Source organism: Diabrotica virgifera, chromosome 7, assembly GCF_917563875.1.
Source record: "Diabrotica virgifera virgifera chromosome 7, PGI_DIABVI_V3a".
Classification (NCBI taxonomy): domain Eukaryota; kingdom Metazoa; phylum Arthropoda; class Insecta; order Coleoptera; family Chrysomelidae; genus Diabrotica; species Diabrotica virgifera.
Genome location: NC_065449.1, coordinates 110,586,603 through 110,611,071, shown reverse-complemented (window position 1 = coordinate 110,611,071; position 24,469 = coordinate 110,586,603). Strand labels below are relative to the sequence as shown.

General features: G+C 34.3%; 1 protein-coding gene across 5 annotated transcripts in view; it reads right to left on the bottom strand.

The window, feature by feature from the left end:
• LOC114331004 (coiled-coil domain-containing protein 102A) overlaps positions 1–24,469 on the bottom strand; it is a 129,887-nt gene that overhangs the window by 64,708 nt on the left and 40,710 nt on the right. For all 5 annotated transcript variants that reach the window (XR_003652568.2, XM_028280458.2, XM_028280456.2 and 2 more), the window contains exon 3: positions 13,867–14,092. Coding sequence is in view for 4 of the 5 variants with exons in the window: in XM_028280458.2 (XP_028136259.1) it covers positions 13,867–14,092 (226 nt within the window). In the remaining variant the exon portion in view is untranslated. The remainder of the gene's footprint in view (positions 1–13,866; positions 14,093–24,469) is intronic.

The window sequence follows — 24,469 nt, the reverse complement described above, 5'->3', positions numbered from 1 at the left end:
GTCATGATATTAGTTTTGCTTAAATATCTCCAGAACGCTTCTACTTAGAAAAACGAAAACTGGTACACGTATTTATCTTGCAGACATAAATCAATTACATCAATTACGAATTTGTAGTACCAGTCATAGGCGCCCGTTCTGGGTAGGGTAACGGTTATTTTATCATATAACTTTTTTATCTTTAACTTCTAAGCATTTTTTATGCTGGATTAGTAAATTGTAAGGTATTGTAGTACTAAAAGGTACTCTTTCTTTAAGTCGGTAGGATGCACCGTTTTCGATAAAAATCAATTTGGAAATTTTTCGTTTGTTGAATTTGAAAAAAAAAAAAAAATAAAAAAAAACTATTTAGAAAAACGAAAAGTGGTACGTTCATTTATCTTCCAGAGATAAATCGATTTCCTTAGTTGCGAAATTCTAGTACCGGTCATATTCGTCCGTTTTGGGTAGGTCAATGGTTATTCTATCGCATAACTTCTTTGTCTTTAATTTTTAAGCATGTTTGACACTTGATGATTAAATTATGAGGTATTCTAGTAGTAAAAGTTACTATTACTTTAAATCAGTAAAATACACCATCTTTTTGACAAAAATTTTCAAATTTTTTTCAAATTTAATCAACGAAAAATTTTCAAATCGATTTTTTTAGAAAACGGTGCATCCTATCGCATTAAATACTAAATTTTTAGTACTAGAATACCTCACAATTTAATAATCCATTGTCAAGAATGTTTGGAAGTTAAAGACAAAAGAGTTATGCGATAAAATACCAGTTGCCCTACCCAAAACGGGCGCCTATGACCGGTACTAGAAATTCGCAATTGATCGAATCGATTTATCTCTGGAAGGTAAATAAGCGTACCAGTTTTTGTTTTCCCCAATAACAGTGTTCTGGAGATATTTAAGAAAAACTAATTCCCAGACGCCATCTTTAAAGAGCTCTAGCTCCCTCAGAAAGCATTTTCGGAGAGGTGAATTGGATTAAATTGTCTTAAAATTACCTGAAGAATCTCCTATCTTCGTTTATCGAGAGAGTTTCTGGACACCCTTTATAAAAGAGCTTGAACATTCAAAATCGATTTTCTCCAAAAGTACATGCACGGACATACAATAAGTGTTATGCCATCATATAATGTGAAAAATAAGTTTTAAAACAATATAATAATAGTGGTGTTCTTCTTTTATTCTTGAAATGAAACGAAATATACTGCATCTGACCATCACATCTAGTGATGATCTTTGGATCTATTTGGTTTTTTATTAGTTAAAATTTCGTATCTACTTTCAATCTTTAAAGTTCATTAAAGCTAATTCTTATCATATTTTCATAATGAAAAAGATTAAATTATCTGAACTGCCTTATTATGTAGATATTACAGTATGTAGCCACTTTAATACCATATCAATATATCTTAAATTTTTCATGTTTCCAGGTAAGGTATAAAATCAGTGAAATTTGGAAAAAAATAATAAAATTCTTGAAACCGTTTTTGAGAACTTGGATTCTTAAAAGTTGTTTATGTTTGATTTTTTAAAAGTAGATCATTATCTAAAATTCTATAAGAGTACTACCGCTAAAATCATCAACATGGCAACGTCGATATAGACCGAACGACCAAATCGTCTCCAGACTACAATGTTGCCGATATTCGAAAATTTCTTGAGAGCATACGTAAATATACAAAGTTCACAGTTGCATTAATTCATTAGTGAAGAGTTCATTGAAATATTAAGTACCTAGTTAATTAATTTATAGATATATTTTTTGAGAATATTTTCAAATTATTTTTTTAAGAGTGTCGTTGACTAGCAATTGAATAATAACGAATAGAGAATAGAGAATATTTTTTTAATATAAACTTAGGAATTTTAGGAAATATATCTGACAACCTTGATTCGGAAGCGGCTCTCTTTGATACCTAAATGAGGCATGTTTATGATGGAAAATTATTAGTGGATGTACTGTACCTAACTTTTTTATTATTCAACATAAGCGAATGAATCTAAAAACATAATGTTGAGAAAACCTAAGGCTATAGTTGGGTTTTAATTTCAGTATTTTATAAATGCTAGAATAGTCCACAGGGTGATGCGAACTTTGAGAAAAAAACACAGTTTGATTCGTACACCCGGTATACATTGACAGTTTACCTGTCTAGCAATAATATTATTACAATGGTATTGTTAATGAATAATGCTATAACATGGTAAAAAAATCACTTAAATCGGAAAACAGGTTTAGGAAATTCGAGACATCAAAAATACCCAAATTTTTAAGTGGACCGATTTTTTTGCACCTGAGTGTATATTACCACCTTGAAGACCATTAACATTCAGAAATTTACTTTCGGTGAATCCAATAACTTCCAAGTTTGGACGTTTGACTGATTGTATAACGAAAATTCCAGCAGTTGACGTATAAAGTATGTATCCTAGGCACCAGGTACCCTGGAGATAATTTTCAATGTCATCTTCTTTTTCAGCGAGCCCAAAAGCCCCCCAAGTAATGATTTTTGACTAATTATTTAATAAATTTGCCGAAAACTCCAGAAGACGAGGTAAACAGTACGTACCCTGGGCACGAGGTACTCCGGAGATCACTTCATATTCGTTTTCAGCAACCCCAAAAACCCCCAAGTAATAATTTTTGGCTAATTATTTAAAGAATTTGCGCAAAACTCAAGCAGACGAGGTAAACAGTAGGTACGCTGGGCACCAGGTATTCCGGAGATCACTTCCGACATCATATTCGTTTTCAGCGACCCCAATAACCCCCCGAGTAACAAAATTGAACTCATTTCCGCCGAAAAGTGACGAGTTTTGACTTTTTTTATTGTCTGTTTGAGATGCACTTTAAGAATGCATTTTTTGTATTTCTCAATATTATCTCATGGCTAGCGGTCACAAAGTTTCCTGGCGCATTCACGAATCGAATGCAAAAAGAATTAAAAATGAATAACCATTTTCAAAAAAATTCAACAAGAATTATTAAGATACGTCTTGTCTTTTTTTTTCGGGGGTAAGGCCGATTTCAGTGCTTTATTGCCTCGCCTAGAACGTTTTTCTAAAGAAATGGACCGTGATTTTTATGGTCTGTAAAAGTAAATATGGCGCTTTATAAGGAACGGAGGTAAAGGAACTACTAGAACCAAAACACATAGAAAACGAGACATGGATTGACTATCAAAAAAAAAAAGCTCTATTACGAGGAAGAACAAATGACGCTAGAACCTGAAACATCAGAAATTACCACAAATGAAGATTTGTGGTAATTTCTGATAATTTGTGATAAGTTTAACAAATGAACATCAGGGTCTTCGAACTGGAAGATCGTGTACAAATGCAATATTCGTCACAAAGCAAGTTACAGAGAAATCGCTAGAGTATAATAGATCAGCATGATTTCTGAAAATAATTCAATAACGCCTCATAGCTTGCATATTATAGGTCTGGATCCCGCGTATGAAAAAAAAAAGTTGATTAATAGCAAGCTGAAAATTTGTTATTAGCTTAAGGGTGTCTAGTCGAATAAACTTTGATATGTGTGAACACTGGAACAGGGGTAGTTTTAATTGTGGAACAGGTTAAACATTTGGAACGGTCACAGTACGAAAACGGCACATTTATTTTGTCCGAGAGAATAGACCTAAACTCTTCGAACAGAGATTAAACTCTCATGCAAAAATCAGACTGCTATTTATCACCAAATGGGCGTTTTAATGAGTGGAACATGTAGAATATGTCAAATGACAGGAATTATGACAGGTAATAAATAGCAGTCTGATTTTTTCAAGAGAGTTTAATCTCTGTTCGGAGAGTTTAAGTCTGTTCTGTCGGACAAAATAAATGTGCCGTTTTCGTGCTGTGACCGTTCCAAATTTTTAACCTGTTCCACAATTAAAACTACACCTGTTTCAGTGTTCCCATATATCAAAGTTTATTCGACTAGACACCCTTAAGCTATTAACAAATTTTCAGCTTGCTATTAATCAACTTTTTTTTCATACGCGGGATCCAGACCTATTACTTATTAGGCTATTTCGAAAATAAGAGTCGCTTTTATTTCTTTGTTATATTTTATAGTGTTGTTTGTCTTATTGTTGTTTTAATTAATTATATACGTTTACATCTTAATTTGTTTTTTTCCATAGCACACTACTTTTCCTTAACCTCGTTTACAGGTGACAGTAACAGTTATGTTTAAAATTTATATATAGATATCTCGAAATAGAAAAAAGGTATCGACATGCCGTTTTCGGTATTATGTTGCTAATTTGGTCTAATTTTGTAATATAGTATTAAAAATGCATAATGGTATTTAATATTTTCCAAAGAAAATTAGATTTCTGAAAATAATTAAATAACGCCTCCTAGCTTGCATATTACTTATTAGGCTATTTCGAAAATAAGACTCTTACATTGACGAAAAAGAGCTGTTTTCAACAAGACCAAGAACGCAAAATTCGATTTAGCAGAACCGAACTTCCAGCCATTTTTTCATAAGAAGGTTCCCACTCACTCCCACCTCTTATTTACAAAGGTAGACTTAAACTTATATGCGCAGAATTAATTACAAACTTACTTAAATATGCGCAAAATTTTATGAAGAATACGATGATTGGATTTCCAGTGCCCTTTCATTAGGTAAATTTTGTAAAATTTTGATTTTTTAATTTTTGATATTCAATTACGCCCTCTAGCGGTGGACCTACAATTATGAAAATAATTTCCAGACTTTTCCCGAGGCAACTTTTGTTTTATAAATATTTTTTTCTCAAAGCTGTACTATAAACGGTTCCTGAGATATGGCCGAGAGCGATTCTTATTGGGACACCCGGTACAAAAATTTTTGCCGGAGATCAATTTAGTTCTCAAAGTTGCCTGACGCTCTCTCGAATCGAATGCAAAAAGTTGCATGACGATTCATCTTACTGCACAAAATTCCTAGGTTTTGGGCTTTTTAGTGCTTCGTTGCTTTGCCTATGATAATTATGGAGGATCAAAATAATGAATAAGACCGGTTGAATGCAAGAATTCAGGGAAGAAGACCGGTTGGAAGACCTAAAAAGAGATGAGAAGACGAGGTCGATGAGGATGCCAGGAACTTCCTGGGAACGCGTTCATGGAAAAGAACAACGGTAAATCGAAATGATTGGAGAAGCTTATTGAAGGAGGCCAAGGCTCGATTTGGGCTGTAGTGCCATTGGATGGATGGAAAATAATGAATAAAACACAATACAGTAGAGCGTCGATTATCCGAACGTCGATCAACCGAACGACCGCTTATCCGAACTCCTGAATTTTCGTGTAAAAACTCGATTGAAAATACTTAAACGTAAGCCCTTTCTATGAAAAATAAACACGAGATTTACAAAAGGTTAGAGGGAGGTGAATCTGCAACCAATTTATCCAATGAATACAAAGTTGGTAGGCTTGTATTGGGATACACTGCATCTCAGTAATCATCTTATTAAGACAAATTCTTTAATAATTAAATGTCTTTGGTAAAACAAATACGTTTGTTTATAATAAATACGATTGACCTACATTACCACATCAATGCATGCGGTTTTGATACAAGGTCAGTTTGAAATAATAATTAGTATACGTTATTTATAATCTAGTCGATTCAGCAGTTTTAGTATCACTCTCACTTTTTGTTTATATAAAAACAATAAACACGGCAATCCACTTTTAGTTATACTTTCACGGAGAAAAGATTAGTCAATTAGTATTTGAGATCCCAGCGGGCAACATCGCATCTATTAAATATTATACCACCAGCTCCTTACCGTTGTTACTCCAACGTACAAATAAATGTATTCACAGTGAGTATTGTAACTTCATCAACCCTTATGGTAGGGGGGTAACCACCCCTTAATTATCTGAGGTGGCTCAGAAGCAAGGAGCCACCATATGGCGATCCAAGACCAGGGAAGAACACAGGACTGGTAAACCGGACGAGTATGGAGAAAAACCTCGACCACCCTAGATAACAGTGTGGTATCTATATAAAAAGAATGGAGACATCAGGCCGACGCGGAGCTGAGGATGGAATGGTATGGAGATGGAACTTCGTGTGGACAATGGAAAATGGACAATGGTATGGGACGTGCAGCGAGGACTCTTGGTGATACGAACAAAGACGTGTAAAAGTGGTAAGTCCATATTATCTGTTCTTATGCTATTTCCACGATATTAGTCCTGATTCGTATAATCATATAATAAAGTAATATAATCGTAATTTAAGATGAACATAATCTTTTAAGTTTTACCTATTTTTATCTACCTATTCTATTTTAATTACCTTATTGGTATCATAGGGAATTTTTTTTTCACAAATATTATGGTTATTTATAGGACGCAATGATACATTTTTATATGATTTTTATATACATATTTACTAGCATATATTTTTATCTTTACCGACTTTTTATCCAATTATTATTTTACCTACTGATTTTTATTACATTTTGATTGGTCTACTGATTTTTATGGTGATTTATATTGATTGATATAATGATTTTTATTGCATTTACTATATTTTTACTATTTTTGACATAATATTTTATATATATTTACTATACCTCGTAAGACTGTCAAATTTATGCGTTCGTTACGAGTACAGGAATAAGGATAGGAAAATTATGAATAAATGAGTAGCAACAAAGTTACTTGGGAAGACTTCGTCAAAATAGTTGAGGAGATTACGCAAGAAGTAACAAGACAAAGTAGAAGGGTCTTGAAGAAGAAAGTACCTAAATCTAAGGATATACAAGAAGAAGTAACGTCACAGTTAATTAAATTGTATAACAAATTCACACACTTAACGAAGAAAAATTGGGAAGCGCTATCGGACAGACAAAGAGAAGCGTACAACAAATATTTCGGAAGAATAAGAGACAAAGTTATACGCTCATTTCAAGCTGTAAAAGAACAGTAGTTCCAAGTTCAATACATCAGCCAATCGACAAGGAAGTAGAGGAAGAGCAAAGTGACGAAGAAGTAGAAGAGGAAAAAAGTGACGAAGAGAGAGGAAAAAATTAACGAGGAAATAGAAGAGGGAAAAGGCGACGTAAAACAAGATATAAAAATATTAAACATGGCTCTGACAATTAACGAATTTTTGAATATTGCAAGCAAGGTATTGCCGAACGAGTTTGATGGAAGCGCAGGTAAACTACAACCATTTTTAGACGCATTAGAACTACTAGGAAAAATAGCAGAAGGACATGAAGAAACAGCGATAACATTAATAAAAACAAGATTGACTAATAAGGCTAGAAACCTGATAACTACAGAGGATACGATCCCACTTATAGCCGCGGCACTGAAGAAAGAATTAAGAGGCGACAATCCGAAAACGATAATAGACAAGTTAGCAAAGAAAAGGCAAGGAAACCAAAATGCAGCAGTGTACGCATCTGAAGTAGAGGAACTAGCGGAACAGTTGAAGGTAGCATACATAGCAGAAGGAATGCCATTGGAATTAGCGAAAAAATACACAACGGAAACAGTTGTAGCAACAATGAAACGAAACGTTAATACGGATAGAGCTAAGTTAATACTGGAGGCAGGTAATTTCACAACACCGCAGGAAGTAGTATCTAATTTTTTATCGACTGATACGACAGAGGAGAACACACAGGGAAGAGTGTTCAATTATAGGACGAATTATGAAAATAGGAGAGGACAACAGCAATACCGAAGAGGATACCATAACAAATACGATAGAGGAAGAAGAAATAACTTCGGACAACGGAATGAGGGAGAAGCAACAGAAAACCAACGGAATTATTCGAACAGAGGATATAGACAATTTAACAACCAAACGTACAGAGGGAACCAGAGAGGAGGACGTAACAGAAACGTAAGGCTACTTGAGTTAGAGGACAGCCAAGAGGAAACAGAAAACCAGCAGTTGGGATTTTGAATGAACGAAACAAGGAAAGTACACAGTCAGAAGTGGAATATAATATTTACAACTTCGACTTAAACCTAACGAATTTTGTACGAATGAAAACAGGAATCCTAGAAAACACAAATACCTTTATCATAGACACAGGAGCTGATATTTCAATACTGAAATGTTCACAAGATTTTATGAAGGAACATGTGAAACCAAACACAAAGGCGAAAATAAAAGGAGTAACTAAAGGAGAATTACAAACAATGGGAGAAGTTGAAACAACACTAGAAGTAATTGATGGATTCGACCGTTACTTGATGGAAGTTCATTTTATCTAACAATAAAACACTGAAAACGTTTGTTTTCTATACTTCCACAAAATTTATTATAACTAAGTGACTACAGCTGTTTCGGCGGAGTGCCTTTCTCAAGTGATATAGTTTACAATGTGTTTGCCTTTTTAAGTCTTCAACTGAAGAGGTTGAGGAGTGGGGAGCTGTTTGTCTCGAGTTGGTCATTCAGAATTACATCTGTATTTTTCAGTTTATTAATTTCCATAGATTCTAAAAAAGATAGCTTAAGGCCTTTATTTTGAATATGTAGAATTTGAAACTCTTCATTGAAAGAATGATTATGATCTAGAAGGTGAAGTGCGTATGTAGAAGTGTCTGTTTTTCTATTGTTGAATGCCCTTTTGTGTTCTGCTATCCGTTTGTCAAAAGTTCTGCCAGTTTGACCGATGTACGTTTTCGGACAGTCACCACAAGTTAGTTTGTACACACCACTCTGTACAAACTAACTTGTGGTGACTGTCCGAAAACGTACATCGGTCAAACTGGCAGAACTTTTGACAAACGGATAGCAGAACACAAAAGGGCATTCAACAATAGAAAAACAGACACTTCTACATACGCACTTCACCTTCTAGATCATAATCATTCTTTCAATGAAGAGTTTCAAATTCTACATATTCAAAATAAAGGCCTTAAGCTATCTTTTTTAGAATCTATGGAAATTAATAAACTGAAAAATACAGATGTAATTCTGAATGACCAACTCGAGACAAACAGCTCTCCACTCCTCAACCTCTTCAGTTGAAGACTTAAAAAGGCAAACACATTGTAAACTATATCACTTGAGAAAGGCACTCCGCCGAAACAGCTGTAGTCACTTAGTTATAATAAATTTTGTGGAAGTATAGAAAACAAACGTTTTCAGTGTTTTATTGTTAGAACACTAGAAGTAAAATGATCTCGATTTGAGCATATCTTTTAATTAGTTGAACCTAGCTTTCCTATTCCAACCGACGGAATCATCGGGAGAGACTTTATTTCAAACTTTCAATGCATACTAGACTACGCTAACCTTAAAATGCACATTAAAGAGGACAACGATTGTTACATTAGTACGAACATTTTGGATAATATAGATAATGGCACGATAATAATACCGCCCAGATGTGAAATTTACAGAGTCGTAAAAATTTTTCAAACGCTGAAGAATGACAGGATAGTGGAACAACAGGAAATACAACCAGGAATATTCATAGCGAGAGCAATTATTTCAAGTAAAAATTTTGAACACAACCTACGAAACAGTAAAAGTAGAGACAAACGCAATCAAAACATTAGACATTAAATTATTCAACGTATATTCAACGACAGCAAGGACAGGAAAAAGGAATTACGGGAATCATTGAAGTTAGACATTCCAGAATACATACGCGATAAGTTAGTATCTTTATGCGAAGATAATTCAGATATATTCGCCCTAAGGCATGACATGCTAACATGTAACAACTTCTACGAGCAGAAACTGAGAGTTAAAGACCAAACTCCGGTATATATTAAAAACTATAGGACACCTCATGCACAAACAGAGGAATTAAACCGACAAGTACAAAAACTGAGAGACCAAGGAATAATAGAACCGTCCACATCAGAATACAACAGCCCAGTAGTGCTGGTACCGAAAAAAGCGATAGATGGAAATAAAGCATGGAGATTATGCATAGATTTTAGACAACTGAACAAGAACATAGTCACAGACAAATTTCCTTTACCAAGGATAGACTCGATATTAGATCAACTAGGAAGAGCAAAATGGTTTTCAGTTATAGACTTAATGTCAGGTTTTCACCAGATACCATTAGAAAAATCATCGAGAAAATACACATCGTTTAGCACGGAAAATGGAGCATTTCAATTTACCAGATTACCTTTTGGATTAAATGTAAGCCCAAATAGCTTTTCAAGGATGATGTCAATAGCATTTTCAGGATTAACACCGGACAAAGCATTTCTTTACATGGACGATATAGTAGTAATAGGATTGTCTGAAAAACATCACCTAGACAACCTGAAAAAGACATTCGAGACATGTCGAAAATTCAATCTGAAATTTAACCCAGGAAAATGTCAATTTTTTAGAAGAGAAGTAACATATTTAGGTCATGATCTTTCCCAGGAAGTAGTATCACCAGACAAAGCGAAATATGCAACGATTGAACAATACCCGACACCTAAGACAGCGGAAGAAACAAAAAGATTCGTAGCATTTTGTAACTATTATAGACGTTTTATTCAAAATTTTGCTGAAATATGCAGACCACTCAACAGATTATCAAGAAAAGGAGTAGAATTTTTTTGGTCAGAAGAATGTGAAAAAGCATTCAATAAGCTTAAATCATCTCTGATGAAGCCACCGATCCTAAAATATCCAGATTTCAATAAACAATTCATCCTAACAACAGACGCATCCAACGAGAGTTGTTCAGCAATTTTAAGTCAAGATTATAACGGAATAGACCTACCAATATCATACGCATCAAGAAGTTTCAATAAAGGAGAATGTAATAAACCTATAATCGTTAAGGAATTACTAGCGATTCATTGGGGAATTAATCATTTCAAATGTTATTTATATGGAGCACCAACATTTTTAGTCAAAACGGATCATAAACCACTAACACATTTATTCGCAATGAAAGAACCAACTTCGAAACTTACAAGAAACAGATTAGATTTAGAGGAATACGATTTCGAAAAAGAGTATATAAGAGGGAAAAATAACTATGCAGACAGTCTTTCAAGAATAACATTACATCAACTAAAGAACCTATACATAGACAATACCCATATATTAGCTATAACACGAGCTCAAGCAAGAGAAAAGAAGAAGGAAGCAAGGCAAACGAAGGCATAAAGTGAACTCGCACTACAGCCAGAAGCCCCCAAACAGACAGTAAGAAAGGTACTAAATAATTTAGAGGCGCGTAGACTACCAATTTTGTCTTTTGGAGCAGAACTAATCTCACCAAGACTGAGCATTAGGGTCAAAAACAAAATAAAGTGCAGCAAGAGCATAGCCACAGGATTCAATCATTTTGATTTAAACCAAATGTTGGCACAGCTTGATAAGCTGGCGGTAGAGAATGCAATACGTAAAGTAAAAATATACGTAAACGATATTATTTTTAAAGTGTGCACAATTGAGGAATTTATTAAACAAGGAAACGAAATATTGAAGAATGTAGAAATATACATATGTGAAGTACCAGAAACAATAGAAGATGACAAAGAAAAACACAGGTTAATAGAAGAATATCATAATCATCCGATGTTTGGAGGACACGTAGGAAATAACAGACTAATAAAGAAGCTAAAAGCAAGATTTAGATGGAAAAATTTGGAAAAAGACGTAAGAAAATACGTTAAACAATGTCATAAATGTCAAATTAACAAACCGAAAAGAACACATGTCGAAGAATTCGTGATATCGGACACTTCTTCCAAACCATGGGACATAGTATACATAGATACGATAGGTCCATTCACTAAAAGTAACGAAGGTAATAGATACTGTATAACAATGTTATGTGAACTTACTAAATACGCGGTCAGTATACCCGTGTGCAATAAAGAAGCAGAGACAATAGCCCGAGGAATTTTTGATCATTTTATACCAACATACGGACTCATGAAGCAAATAAGACCAGACCAAGGCACAGAATATAAAAATGAAGTAATGCAGGAACTAACAAAACTACTAAAAATAGAGCACAATTTCTCAACGGCATACCATCCACAGTCCATTGGAAGTTGCGAAAAACTGCACAGAACATTAAACGAGTACGTAAGAGCATTTATAGACGAAGACAGAGAAAATTGGGATGTGTGTTGCAGGATGTTCACATACTGCTACAATACAACCCCTAACGCGTATCATGGTTACACACCGTTTGAACTGTTATGTGGCAGGAAGGTTAACCTACCAGAAGACCTTACACAGGAGATTCAACCATGTTACAATATAGATGCTTACTACAATGAGTTACGCTACAAACTACAAAGCGCACACGAGAGAGCTAGAACCTTCTTACTAAAACACAAAAAAGAGCGACAAGAAAATAACAAGCTCAAAGCAACACCACAACACTTTAAAATAGGAGACCTAGTCCTGGTAAAAAGTGAAGAGAATGGTAAGTTTGATAGTCTTTATGTAGGCCCCTTCACAATAACAGAGGTAAATAATGTTAATTGTAAGATCAGATTGGAAAACAATAAAATCAGGGAAATACATAAGAATAGATTATATGCTTACAATCCGAGAACACAGTGAGTGACAAGTGGAACGGGAACAATGTTGATAACGAACATTTTTATTTTTTTTTGTATTTAATTATTATTTATAGGAAATAAAAAATGTATATATTGTATTTATTAAAACGCAGTAAGCAGTTGGTGGTACTATTAGAAAATTTTCTTCCTTTTCCGTAGTCAGAAAATTTTCGGAAGGAAAGGAAGATGTATTGGGATACACTGCATCTCAGTAATCATCTTATTAAGACAAATTCTTTAATAATTAAATGTCTTTGGTAAAACAAATACGTTTGTTTATAATAAATACGATTGACCTACATTACCACATCAATGCATGCGGTTTTGATACAAGGTCAGTTTGAAATAATAATTAGTATACGTTATTTATAATCTAGTCGATTCAGCAGTTTTAGTATCACTCTCACTTTTTGTTTATATAAAAACAATAAACACGGCAATCCACTTTTAGTTATACTTTCACGGAGAAAAGATTAGTCAATTAGTATTTGAGATCCCAGCGGGCAACATCACATCTATTAAATATTATACCACCAGCTCCAACGTACAAATAAATGTATTCACAGTGAGTATTGTTACTTCATCAACCCTTATGGTAGGGGGGTAACCACCCCTTAATTATCTGAGGTGGCTCAGAAGCTAGGAGCCACCATAGGCTGGTAAGACGGATAAAAAACAAAAGACGGGCATAGGTAACTTTATATTCCGGCTTAATTCTTCTGACGGATTCACAAATCGTAATACGACAAAACTTACCTTAAACACGGATTTAGATAATGCTGCATATAAGCGGTTTGTTCAAAAAAGATCCCGGGGAGAACCTAGTTCTCCTCACTAGATCCCAGGGAGTTTTAGCTTTGTTTCATATAATTTGCGATGCCAAACTGACACCGAAAATCAAATTTCATATTTTTTAATCCATTCTGAAATACTTTGCCGGACACATGGGTTAAAAAACACGTAATACAGCCGCTCGTAAACGGGTAGGATTGCTTCGGCAGAATAAAATAAACGAATTATTAATGCTTCATGCTAAAAAATCTTCATTTTGTTGCAAATACAGCACTTTTTTGTTGAATTTCTATCCTATTTGTCACTAAAGATATACATGTATGTATGTATGTAAGTACATATCTATGTATGTAAATAAGGTTTTCATCCGTTTATGGGTAAATAGTATTGCTATATCAATACAGTTCGATTATCTGAAAAAATCGATTTTCCGAACACCCCTGTTCCCCAATTAGTTCGGATAATCGACGCTCTACTGTATAAGAAAATATGTGATATCCAAAATAAAAACAAATTGATAAGGTACACACATCTAGTATGGTTTACCTCAGCCCTTAGGTCATTTAGTCTTTTATCCATTCCTTCCCTGGAATTTGCTTCGTCTTGTAAATCAGCCTTGATTAGCTGTAACTCCTTTTGATGTTGATCTTGAAGTAGCAGAATTTCACGCATTGTATCTTGTCGTGATTCTTTCATTTCATCACATCTGTCTTTTGTTTCTTGGAGCTCAGCATTGAGACGATCGATGCTGCGATGAAGTTGTGATTTTTCGCTAAAAAAGAAAGAAAACTATTACATATTTGATATCAATAATTTAAAATATGATGGCCAGGATAAGTAATGGTAATATTAAAATAAAATAATACAATATAAAAATTGTTTTCCATAAGAAAATCTGATACTGTGTGATTATCGAACGACCCTCGCAGATTTTTGAAGCAAAATTCAGGAAGGTAATCTGAAAAGGAGAATCCAAAATCTGGCGATACAGATCTTCGATCTGGTCAGCTTCTTCCAGTGATGTCTCCTTGTATTATGACATTTAGAAGATTATATTTGCCTGGAGGTCTACTCACATGTCCGAAATTTGCCAGCTTTCTATTCTTGATCCTTTTACTTATTTCTGTGATCTTGTTCAATCGGTTTTAAGTTTTTAATTTTTGTGTATCTCTCTGTCATTATTGTCCAAATTATATAATGTCGAGAATATGCAACAGCGTAATAGTCCAATTTTTAGTTTTAATCTAATATATTCCATTAAATATTAAATTTTAAGAACATAGCTTGTAGAAGGTGACGCTGCCTTCTAAAGAAATCTATTAAAATGACGATATATTTAATATATAGCAATAACAAAGGCAGGTTCTTGCTTTATGAAATATGTAAAAGCAGCAGTATTCTTTACGGTACCGTTCCACGTTTTTTTATTATTTTTCCTTTTCTAATAACTTGCTGGAGCTGGTATTATGCCCATTCCATGGCCAAGGTGTTCCACCAAGGGCACCATTCCATGGTGTTTTCGTATCTTTATTTCAACTAGTCCATTCCTTTCAATAGACTCCGCAAGATTTATTGATTGGTATGTACAATATTTCTAATAGTCTGAAGTCGATTCTCACTATACATTCCGTTTACTTCCCATACAAGTTCCATAAACCTCCCATCGCGTTTACTTTCAGTCGTCGTTTAAATATTGTATTTTGTTCCAATTTGGTAAGTAACATTTTATCCTAAGTTTTTGACAGGAATACGCGTATTTTTTCCGGACTGATAAAACGTGAAGTAAAGAAAATTTAATATTACAGTGGAACCCCGATAAGTCGGCCCCCGATAACCCGGAAGTCCGGCTAACCCCGACCGATTTTCATCAGATAAACATTTTGATTTTCAATATTTTGTATTTTTCAATTTAATTGTGGCTTATTTCCCATCAAAATAGTTAATTATCAGACAAACCTTTCAACAATAAAAATGTATGTAATATAACACTTGAGAGATAATGTGTATGTGTGTAATTTGAACTAAGTATACGATACTAAAAATGACTCATAGCACACGCCGCAGAAACAACAGCCACCTGTCTGTAGTACCTATTCCTTTTTATTTCAAACTGTCTTAGCATTGTTTAGGAAAGACTATTTAAAAAATTCTTTTATAAACAATGGTCTTTAGTTTTGACTGTTCTTAAATAATATTACATCGTCGTGACTGTATTGTGTGTCTTGTATTGTTCGCTTCCGTTTGCTTACGTTTGTGTTTGGTGTTTTTTTTAGTAATTTTAAGGAGTAGGTACTGTGCATATTTATAAATATATTTCATGTTATTTCAATTCTAACGGAGTTTATCTGTAAGTATACCGTATTTTATTAATTTTTACCATATTCTCCGGCTATCTCGGATTTTCGATAACCCGGATCGGCCGCGGTCCCGATTAATCCGAGTTATCGAGGTTCCACTGTATATTGGATGGAAACAAGAAACTAAAGCAATAGTAATCAGTAAAGAATCAATCCGATCTAAATTGAAATTGATGGCATCAGTATTCAACAAGTACTGGAAATTAAATACCTTGGAATTACATTGTCCAGCTACGAAGACCTGGGCAAAGAAGTGAGAAATCTCAAGCACAAAAAGCAAATAGACTGGCAGGATGCCTTAATAATACTATATGGCGAAACCGACATATTAGCATTGAGATGAAGTCAAGAATTTATAAGTAATTGTAAGACCAATACGATACGATACAGTTATTTTAAGTGATGATATAAATGGATTACAACACCTTTTAAATGCCATTGACACAGTGGGAAGAGAGTTTGGCCTAAATATAAACTGTTCAAAAACAAAATACATGGTATTTAGCCGTTTGGCCCATAAAGATTCACGGTTATATGTTGATGGTCATATAATTCAAAGAGTACCCAGTTTTAAATATATTGGTTGCATATTACTGAACAACTAGATCCAGATAAAGAGATAAAATGTAGAATCAAGATAGCCCGCACGACATTTTTAAAAATGAGGTCATTCTTCTGTAATGATACCTTGCAACTTCAACTTCGAAAGCGCATGATTAAATGCTACATTTGGTCAGTCCTCTTGTACGGTGTCGAAGCATGGACATTACAAATATCCACCATTAACCGTTTGGAGGCCTTTGAAATGTGACTGCACAAACGTATACTGAAAATACCATGGACGGCTATGCTGACAAATGTGGCAGTCCTTAAGAGAGCAAATGCTACCCGCGAGCTGCTTGATAATATCAAATATAGAAAGATGGCCTATTTTGGACACGTAGTAAGGGGAGACCGGTATAATATTCTTCAATTTATTATGATGGGTAAAATCGAAGGACGCAGAGGAACTGGTAGAAAGCAGGCCTCTTGGTTGAAGAATATCCGGGAGTGGACAGGAATAAAGAAAGCAGAACACCTATTTAGAATAGCTCGAGACAGAGACAGTTTCGCCATGTTAATCGCCAACGTCAAGGGGACTTGATAGGGCACGTTAAGAAGAAGAAGACCAATAATGGCATATGGATCAGAAACAAGACCTGATACAGCCACAACACAAAGACTACTGGAAACAAGACTACTAGAGATGAGAGTACTGAGAAGAATTACAGGAAATATGCTGAGAGATCGAAAGATGAGTAAAGACATTAGAAGAAAATGTAACGTACAATGTATAAACGAATGGACACTAAATAGAAAAAAAGATTGGAATAACCACATAGCAGAATGGGGACACACGTGTGGCCAAAATAGCAAGAAATAAATCACCAATCGGTAGAAGTATCGGCCGATCAAGCAAAAGATGAAGTGGCAATCTCCCATAGAGGTCATCAATCCGCCAATAAACAATCAGAATTGCTTATAAAGAGGAAGAAGAAGATATTGAATGAAGAAAATATTTTAATTCCTTGGCAACAGCCGGCCAAAGTAATGTATTTAAATGTATTATCAATGTATTTTTGAAGTTATTCTTCTTTAGGCGCGATTGAGAGAACATATTTCATAAATCTGCGCGCATGCGCACACAGACAGTATGGAGTTCGTTTCTAATCTTTCAAGATAGTATCTGTATCAGCGCAAATAAGTCATTAAAAGAATATATTAGTGTTTTTAGTAAATGTATTATTTATTATAATTTGTGTGTCTTTGAATTTCTCTTCTTCTTTAGTAAGATAATACAATATGTAGGTATAACATTTTATCACGATACAACTCAATCGATTTGTCACCGTGTTGTGTAATTATATCCGAAACTTAAGTGTCAATTACAGGAGACTCGGTGGTCTAGTTGTTGAGCGTTCGGTCAGAGATCGAAAGGTCCCGGTTTCCAATCCTGGACGATTCATTTTTTTTTATTTTTGGTTGTTTTAATAAAAAGCTTTTGAAAGTGGTAGATAAGAAAGTTAGTTTAATATTTAAATAGAATACAAATAACCTGTTAAGTATATTTACTTCGTTAAAATTATATAAACAAATAATAAAACAAATAATAGAGAAAAGAAGAGCAAGGAATCTGTCTACTCACCTAACATTTATTGATCTGGAAAAAGCCTACGACACGGTACCTTTAAAGAAACTCTTTGACATTTTGACCACGATAGGCATAAGCGAAGCATATGTGCGAGCAATTCAAAATATGTATCAAAATCCGAAAAGCTGTATTAAGCAGGGAAAATCTATGTCGAAACCATTCCCTGTTACAAAAGGTTTAAGGCAAGGTTGCTGCTTATCGCCAACACTATTTAAAATATACATCCAGAAAGCTCTGGAGCAATGGAGGAAAACAGTTGCTGGGATGGGAATAATGATTGAAGAAAACTGCTTAACAACTTTGTTTTTTGCTGATGACCAAGTAATTCTTGCCAACGATGAACATGATATGGATTATATGCTAAGAAAGTTACAGATCGAATATGAAAAATGCGGCCTATGTATGAACATGGAGAAAACGGAATATTTGAGGATAGGAGAGGAAACCGAAGATCCGGAATTAGAGTTAAGAAATATAAGGAAATGTAAGGAATATAGATATTTAGGAAGCATAATATCAGAAGAAGGAACTACAAAAAGAGACATACAGCATAGGATACAGCAAGGAAGGAAAGCAACTCGTATTTTAAATGGTCTACTATGGTCTAACAAGGTGAAGCTGAACACAAAGTTAACAATCTACAGAACAATTGTAGAACCTATTATAACTTATGGAGCAGAGTGTTGGCAACTCACAGGAAAGGAAAGAAAAAATATAGAAGTAGCGGAAATGGATTAATTACGTAGAGCATGCAGAGTATCTAGATTAGAACATGTACCAAATGAGGAAATAAGACGACGGACAAATAGTTTAGATTCCACGGTTGACCATATAGAAACAAAGAAATTGCTATGGTATGGTCATGTTATGAGGATGTCAGAGGAAAGATGGGCAAAAAGAGCATTAAATTACACACCCATAAATAGAAGAAGAAGAGGAAGGCCTACAGAAACATGGAAGAAAGGCATAGAACAGTCTATGGCAGATAGAGCTATTGACGAAAACGAATGGGTGGATAGAAAACGACGGCGGGCGAAATGTGGGATGCGGAGGAGACCGTAGGAACCCCACTACTTATATATACAAAATTATATGATAGAAGAATAACTTCTTACGTGCGTACAAAGTACACACACATTCTTTTTTTATTTTTAAAATTATAAAGGCATGCCAGACAAGTTGTATAAATTTTTTTGTGTTTCATATTACTCATCTCAACAACTTCGACCGAACCGCGAGGTAACAATATTCACACTATCCATAGCGTACCCGAAAAATACGTGGCCGATATTGAACGCTACGCTTCGGGAATGGTAGGTAAAGGAAACGGAAAGGCATATTCTATATAATATAATTTGTGTTTAATATTTTATGTAAACGGTATGCCACGGGTATGGAAAGTAAACGGAACGTATAGGAACTCAAAAGCTTACTCTTTTCATCATAGATTTAGTAAGGGAAATTTTACCAGTCTAAATTTACATGCGATTTTGTCATTGCTAACCGTATGGCGTGACAAGATATCAAATTCGAATCGAACGTAAATGGTGCTTGTATCCAGGTTAGGTTAGGTTTTGCTTCGAATTTTGTTGAACTAGTTGAATTAGAAATAACGAGAATCTCTTCATAGACGGTACTAATGTCTAACAAGTAGGCCAATATGCATATCTTGGAACAATGATCAACTCCACAAATGATTACTTCCAGGAAATCAAAATCAGGAATAGAAAAGGCTAGAGCAAATTTTAACAAAACGAGGAGAGTGCTCTGCACACTAAGAGATTTGAAGTTGAAGCTAAGAGTTTGGTTGGCTAGGTGCTATGTTTTCTTGACTTTATATTATGGAATGGAAGCTTTGGACCTTGAATGTGGCATCAACAAATATACTGGAATCATTCGAGCTGTTGGTGTATAGAAGAATTTTGAAAATATCATGGACAGAATGTTACAAACAAAGACGTTCTGAGTGAAGTCTTAAATGCAATTAAAACAAGAAAATTGGAATATCTCAGACATATTACGCGTGGATACAGATAAAACTAGCTCCAAATCTGCTGCCGTCTCTAAAGTTCGAATAGATATGATCAGTGCCGACCTCTGTCGCGGAGATGGCACTTGAAGAAGAAGACTCAAATACCAAAAAAGCGTAGGTACGTACATTTTTTATTTGTTTTGTGTTGATTTGTTTATTTATTTTACTTGTTTATATACAGGGTGTCCCAAAAGTAGTGGAACGGTCGAATATTTCGCGAACTAAACATCGGATCGAAAAACTGAAAAATACGTGTTCAATCATTTTAAAAAATCTATCCAATGACACCAAACACCAACCCCCACTACACCCCCTGGAGGTGGGGTGAAGGGTAACTTTAAAATCCCAAATGGAAACCCCTAGTTTTTCTTTCAGATTTGGATTCGTTACGTAAAATTAAGCAACTTTTATTCAAGACATTTTTTCGAACTGTGGATAGATGGCGCTATAATTTTCCATTTATCCTGATACCATGGGTAAATTATAGAAACGGTCTAATATCTCGAGAAATACACTTCCAAATGAGAAACCAAAAAAAAAGGTTTTTAATACTTTTCGAAAACCTATCGAATAACACTAAACATGACCCTCCAACCCACCCCCTGGAGGTGGGGTGGGGGGTAACTTTACAATCTTAAATAGCAACCCCCACTTTTTATTACAGATTCGGATTCGCCATGAAAAATTAAGCAACATTTATTCGAAACATTTTTTAGAATTGTTGATAGATGGCGCTTTAATTGGAAAAATATGATTTATTAGCGCCATCTATCAGCAATTTTAAAAAATGTTTTGAATAAATGTTGCTTAATTTTTCATGACGAATTCGAATCTGTAATAAAAAGTGGGGGTTGCTATTTAAGATTTTAAATTTACCCCCCACCCCGTCTCCAAGGGGTGGGTTGGAGGGGCATTTTTGATGTTTATCGATAGGTTTTCGAAAAATATTAAAAACCTGTTTTTTGGTTTCTCATTTGGAAGTGTATTTCTCGAGATATTAGACCGTTTCTATAATTTACCTATGGTATCAGGATAAATCGTTTTTCCCAATTATAGCGCCATCTATCCACAGTTCAAAAAAATGTCTTGAATAAAAGTTGCTTACTTTTACGTAACGAATCCAAATCTGCAAGAAAAACTAGGGGTTTCCATTTGAGATTTTAAAGTTACCCCCACCCCACCTCCAGGGGGTGTAGTGGGGGTTGGTTTTTGGTGTCATTGGATAGATTTTTGAAAATGATTGAAGACGTATTTTTCAGTTTTTCGATCCAATGTTTAGCTCGCGAAATATTCGACCGTTCCACTACTTTTGGGACACCCTATATAACAATACAAATGACTTCAAATCTAACAGCTGCCATTAAAGAAAAAGATTAGATACCACTTGGAAGCTCTACCAAAGGACAAAATCAAATAAACATCAAAACTATTGAATCATACAGGGAACTTATAAGCCAAGTCAAATAAGACAAAGATTATAGGGTAGGTATAAGAAATATGCACCACACAATGCTAGTTGAGGAAATAGCAATAGTCCATTGTAATGTTACATTTTTTAGGTCATACCTTGCATTTGTTAGATGAGTCAATTTTATTTTTTTAATATGTAGGGTGGTCAGTAAAAGCTTAAGTTCAAGTTTTTGGGGTCGCCACCCTTGTCCCCCGGTCGCCATTTTGGAAAAGGGGTGCAAAGGGTTTCGCGCTGTATCTCGTAAAGTAGCAACCCTACAGAAAATTTAATTACACATAATATGTAGCAAATTGTATACACTTTTGTTTCTATTACTTTTTATCGTCAAGTGATCAACAAAAAAGATATAAACAAAAATATGTGAAAATTTGTTAACAATTTTCCTTTTGGAGGTTATAACTTTTTTTTCGTTTATTTTACAGTAAAATAACATAGCAATTTTGTAGAAGGTTTTTCAGCGAACAATTTCCACTGTGCAGTTGTTTAATTATTTTATTTATTTATCTAGGTTTTACAGCGCTCCAAACTTGACCAGATTCTCGAATGCTCATAGGTAGGAATGCAATAAAACAAAACGTTAGTTTTAATTTTCTATTTATATATTTTTTTATACATACAATTCATTCATCACTCTCTTTGCCTTATCCCTATGCGGGGTCGGCTTCCCTAATTGCATTTCTCCACACAATTCTATCTTGGGTCATATCAATGTTAATACCCTTTAACAAAAAGTCCTGCCTTATCGCCTCCCCCCAGGTCTTCTTTGGTCTTCCTCTCCTACTCCTTCCAGGAATCTGCACTTCAGCTATTCTTCAGCTATACATACAATTCATTATGATTTTAATATTCCTAAGCTATGATTAAACTATTTTTGACCATTTTCCCCACCGCCCATGACATACGAGTCTGGAGGCGCGTTTTTTGTGTGGTATACCCACTGGGCCTAATCCACGGACAATTTCTAGACAAAATAATATTATTTATTATTATATATTGAAAAAGGTCTACCATAGTTATTATTTTTTTCATTTTTTTCGATGGTCCAGGCTGCGAGTTAAGATCTGAATCAGTATCAGAGGTGAATTTTTGTGGTATAAATACGGTATAATGGTAGTTAGCTTTGGCGTCATTGTTGTCTTCCAATTAATTTTCTTCAATTAATGGTGAAATTTGAAAAAGGGGTAAACCTTGTAGTTGGCTGTATACCTTCGATATAACAACGTGGAAGGAAGTAAACACTTCTGTTGTATCTAGGCATATGAATTTATTAAAATTCTTAAAATTTATCCACAAGGGAGTGGAAGTACAAAACGTTTTCGGTCAAAGTTTTCTCTCACTAGAACACAAGTACCTTGTGCAATTTTCGAGCAAGGATGAAATACATTCACATGTGATCTTTAAAATCTTAAGACATCGACTTAATGTCGACTACTTTTTAATATAGAATGTAACAATAATGTAATTTAAAGGTTTTTACACCTATTGAAGTGGCTAGTTACAATTACTTGTACACTGGACGTTTACACTGATGATGGTCAGTTTGACCGAAAACGTTTTGTACTTCCACTCCCTTGTGAATAAATTTTAAGAATTTTAATAAATTCATATGCCTACATACAACAGAAGTGTTTACTTCATTCCACGTTGTTAATGTTGAAATGTCCACGATGTTGCTGCAGCTTTCACAACCACAATGGAGGCACACTGCTGAACATTTGAGGGCTGCTTTTCGGCAACTGCACGCACTTCCACAGTTTCCTTTGCATCTGCAAAAGATTAATTTTATAAGCTCGGGGGGTGCTGGAGGCTTGGAAGTTTGGATTGGTATCCAATATTTTCCATGTCTTTTCCAGCTCCAATCTTTCGGATCACAATGTTTACCAAGCCATGACTGAATCTGCTGATACACTCGGAGACAGTGAAAACGGAGTGCATCTGATGTTGGAGGAAGCGATGAAAGATTAAATGCATTTTTTGTCACTGTCTTAACGAATCGTTTGTACCTCAGGATATCCACATAATCATCTTTATTTCCGCCATATGCAGAGACGAAACAACGTTCGCCATCAACACTGAGTAAAGATGGCTCGACTTTCTCACTGACAAATAATGTTGTTCCACTAGCTAACTCAGGATGTTTCTACAACATTTTTATGAATTTTACTTTGCCCGTGTTATACAGTGCAATTGCGTACAATTATTACGTCGACATATACAGGGTGAGCTTTTAGTGCGGGATCGGTCGATAACTCCATTATGGTATAAAATATCGAGAAATATTATTTAAAAAAAATGTAGGCAACTCTCCACGCTTGGAAAAGATGTCCATTTATACAGGGTGATCAGTAACTGCGTGGTATATCAAACATATAATTTTTTAAATGGGACACCCTATATATTTTTTCATATTTATATTCCCCTCATAATTCTTGTTCATATAATATATGGTTTTGCATTACTATACAGAGTATTTGACAAGTTATGACCATTTTTATTTCGAAATCACTATGAGATTAACACCCTGTATATAAAGAAGTAATTCGTAGACAATAATTTGTTTTATGTAATAAGATAAACAATATACTGTAGTTTTAAAATTAAGTCCAATTCACATCATTGACGAATATTTGTATACAGGGTGAACTACAAAACCAAATTACGATTTTCTCTATTTTTTTAAATGGATCACCCTATATTTTATTTTTCAACATTATTGTATTTAATATACTCTTTCATTTTTATATAGCATTCCCTATATCTAAACTGATTACTTCCCGAGATATTTTTAGTTTTCTTCAAATTTCGAGAATACATTCAATTTTTCTAGTAGAAATAAGTTAGTATTGAGTGATAATTAAACAAAATTATTTTTATTAGATAAATAATTAACACAAAATATAAACCATAGCAATATGCAGTGAATTACCAATAAATGTGATATTAAGAAATTATCATATTTCCCTAATATACAAGAATCGTAAAATTCCTACAAAAAAAAGTTTGTATTGCATATAATAATATAACAAGATTATTTTTATTCAATAAATAACTTACATGAAACATAAATCAAAACAATATACAACTGATGTAACAGTTTT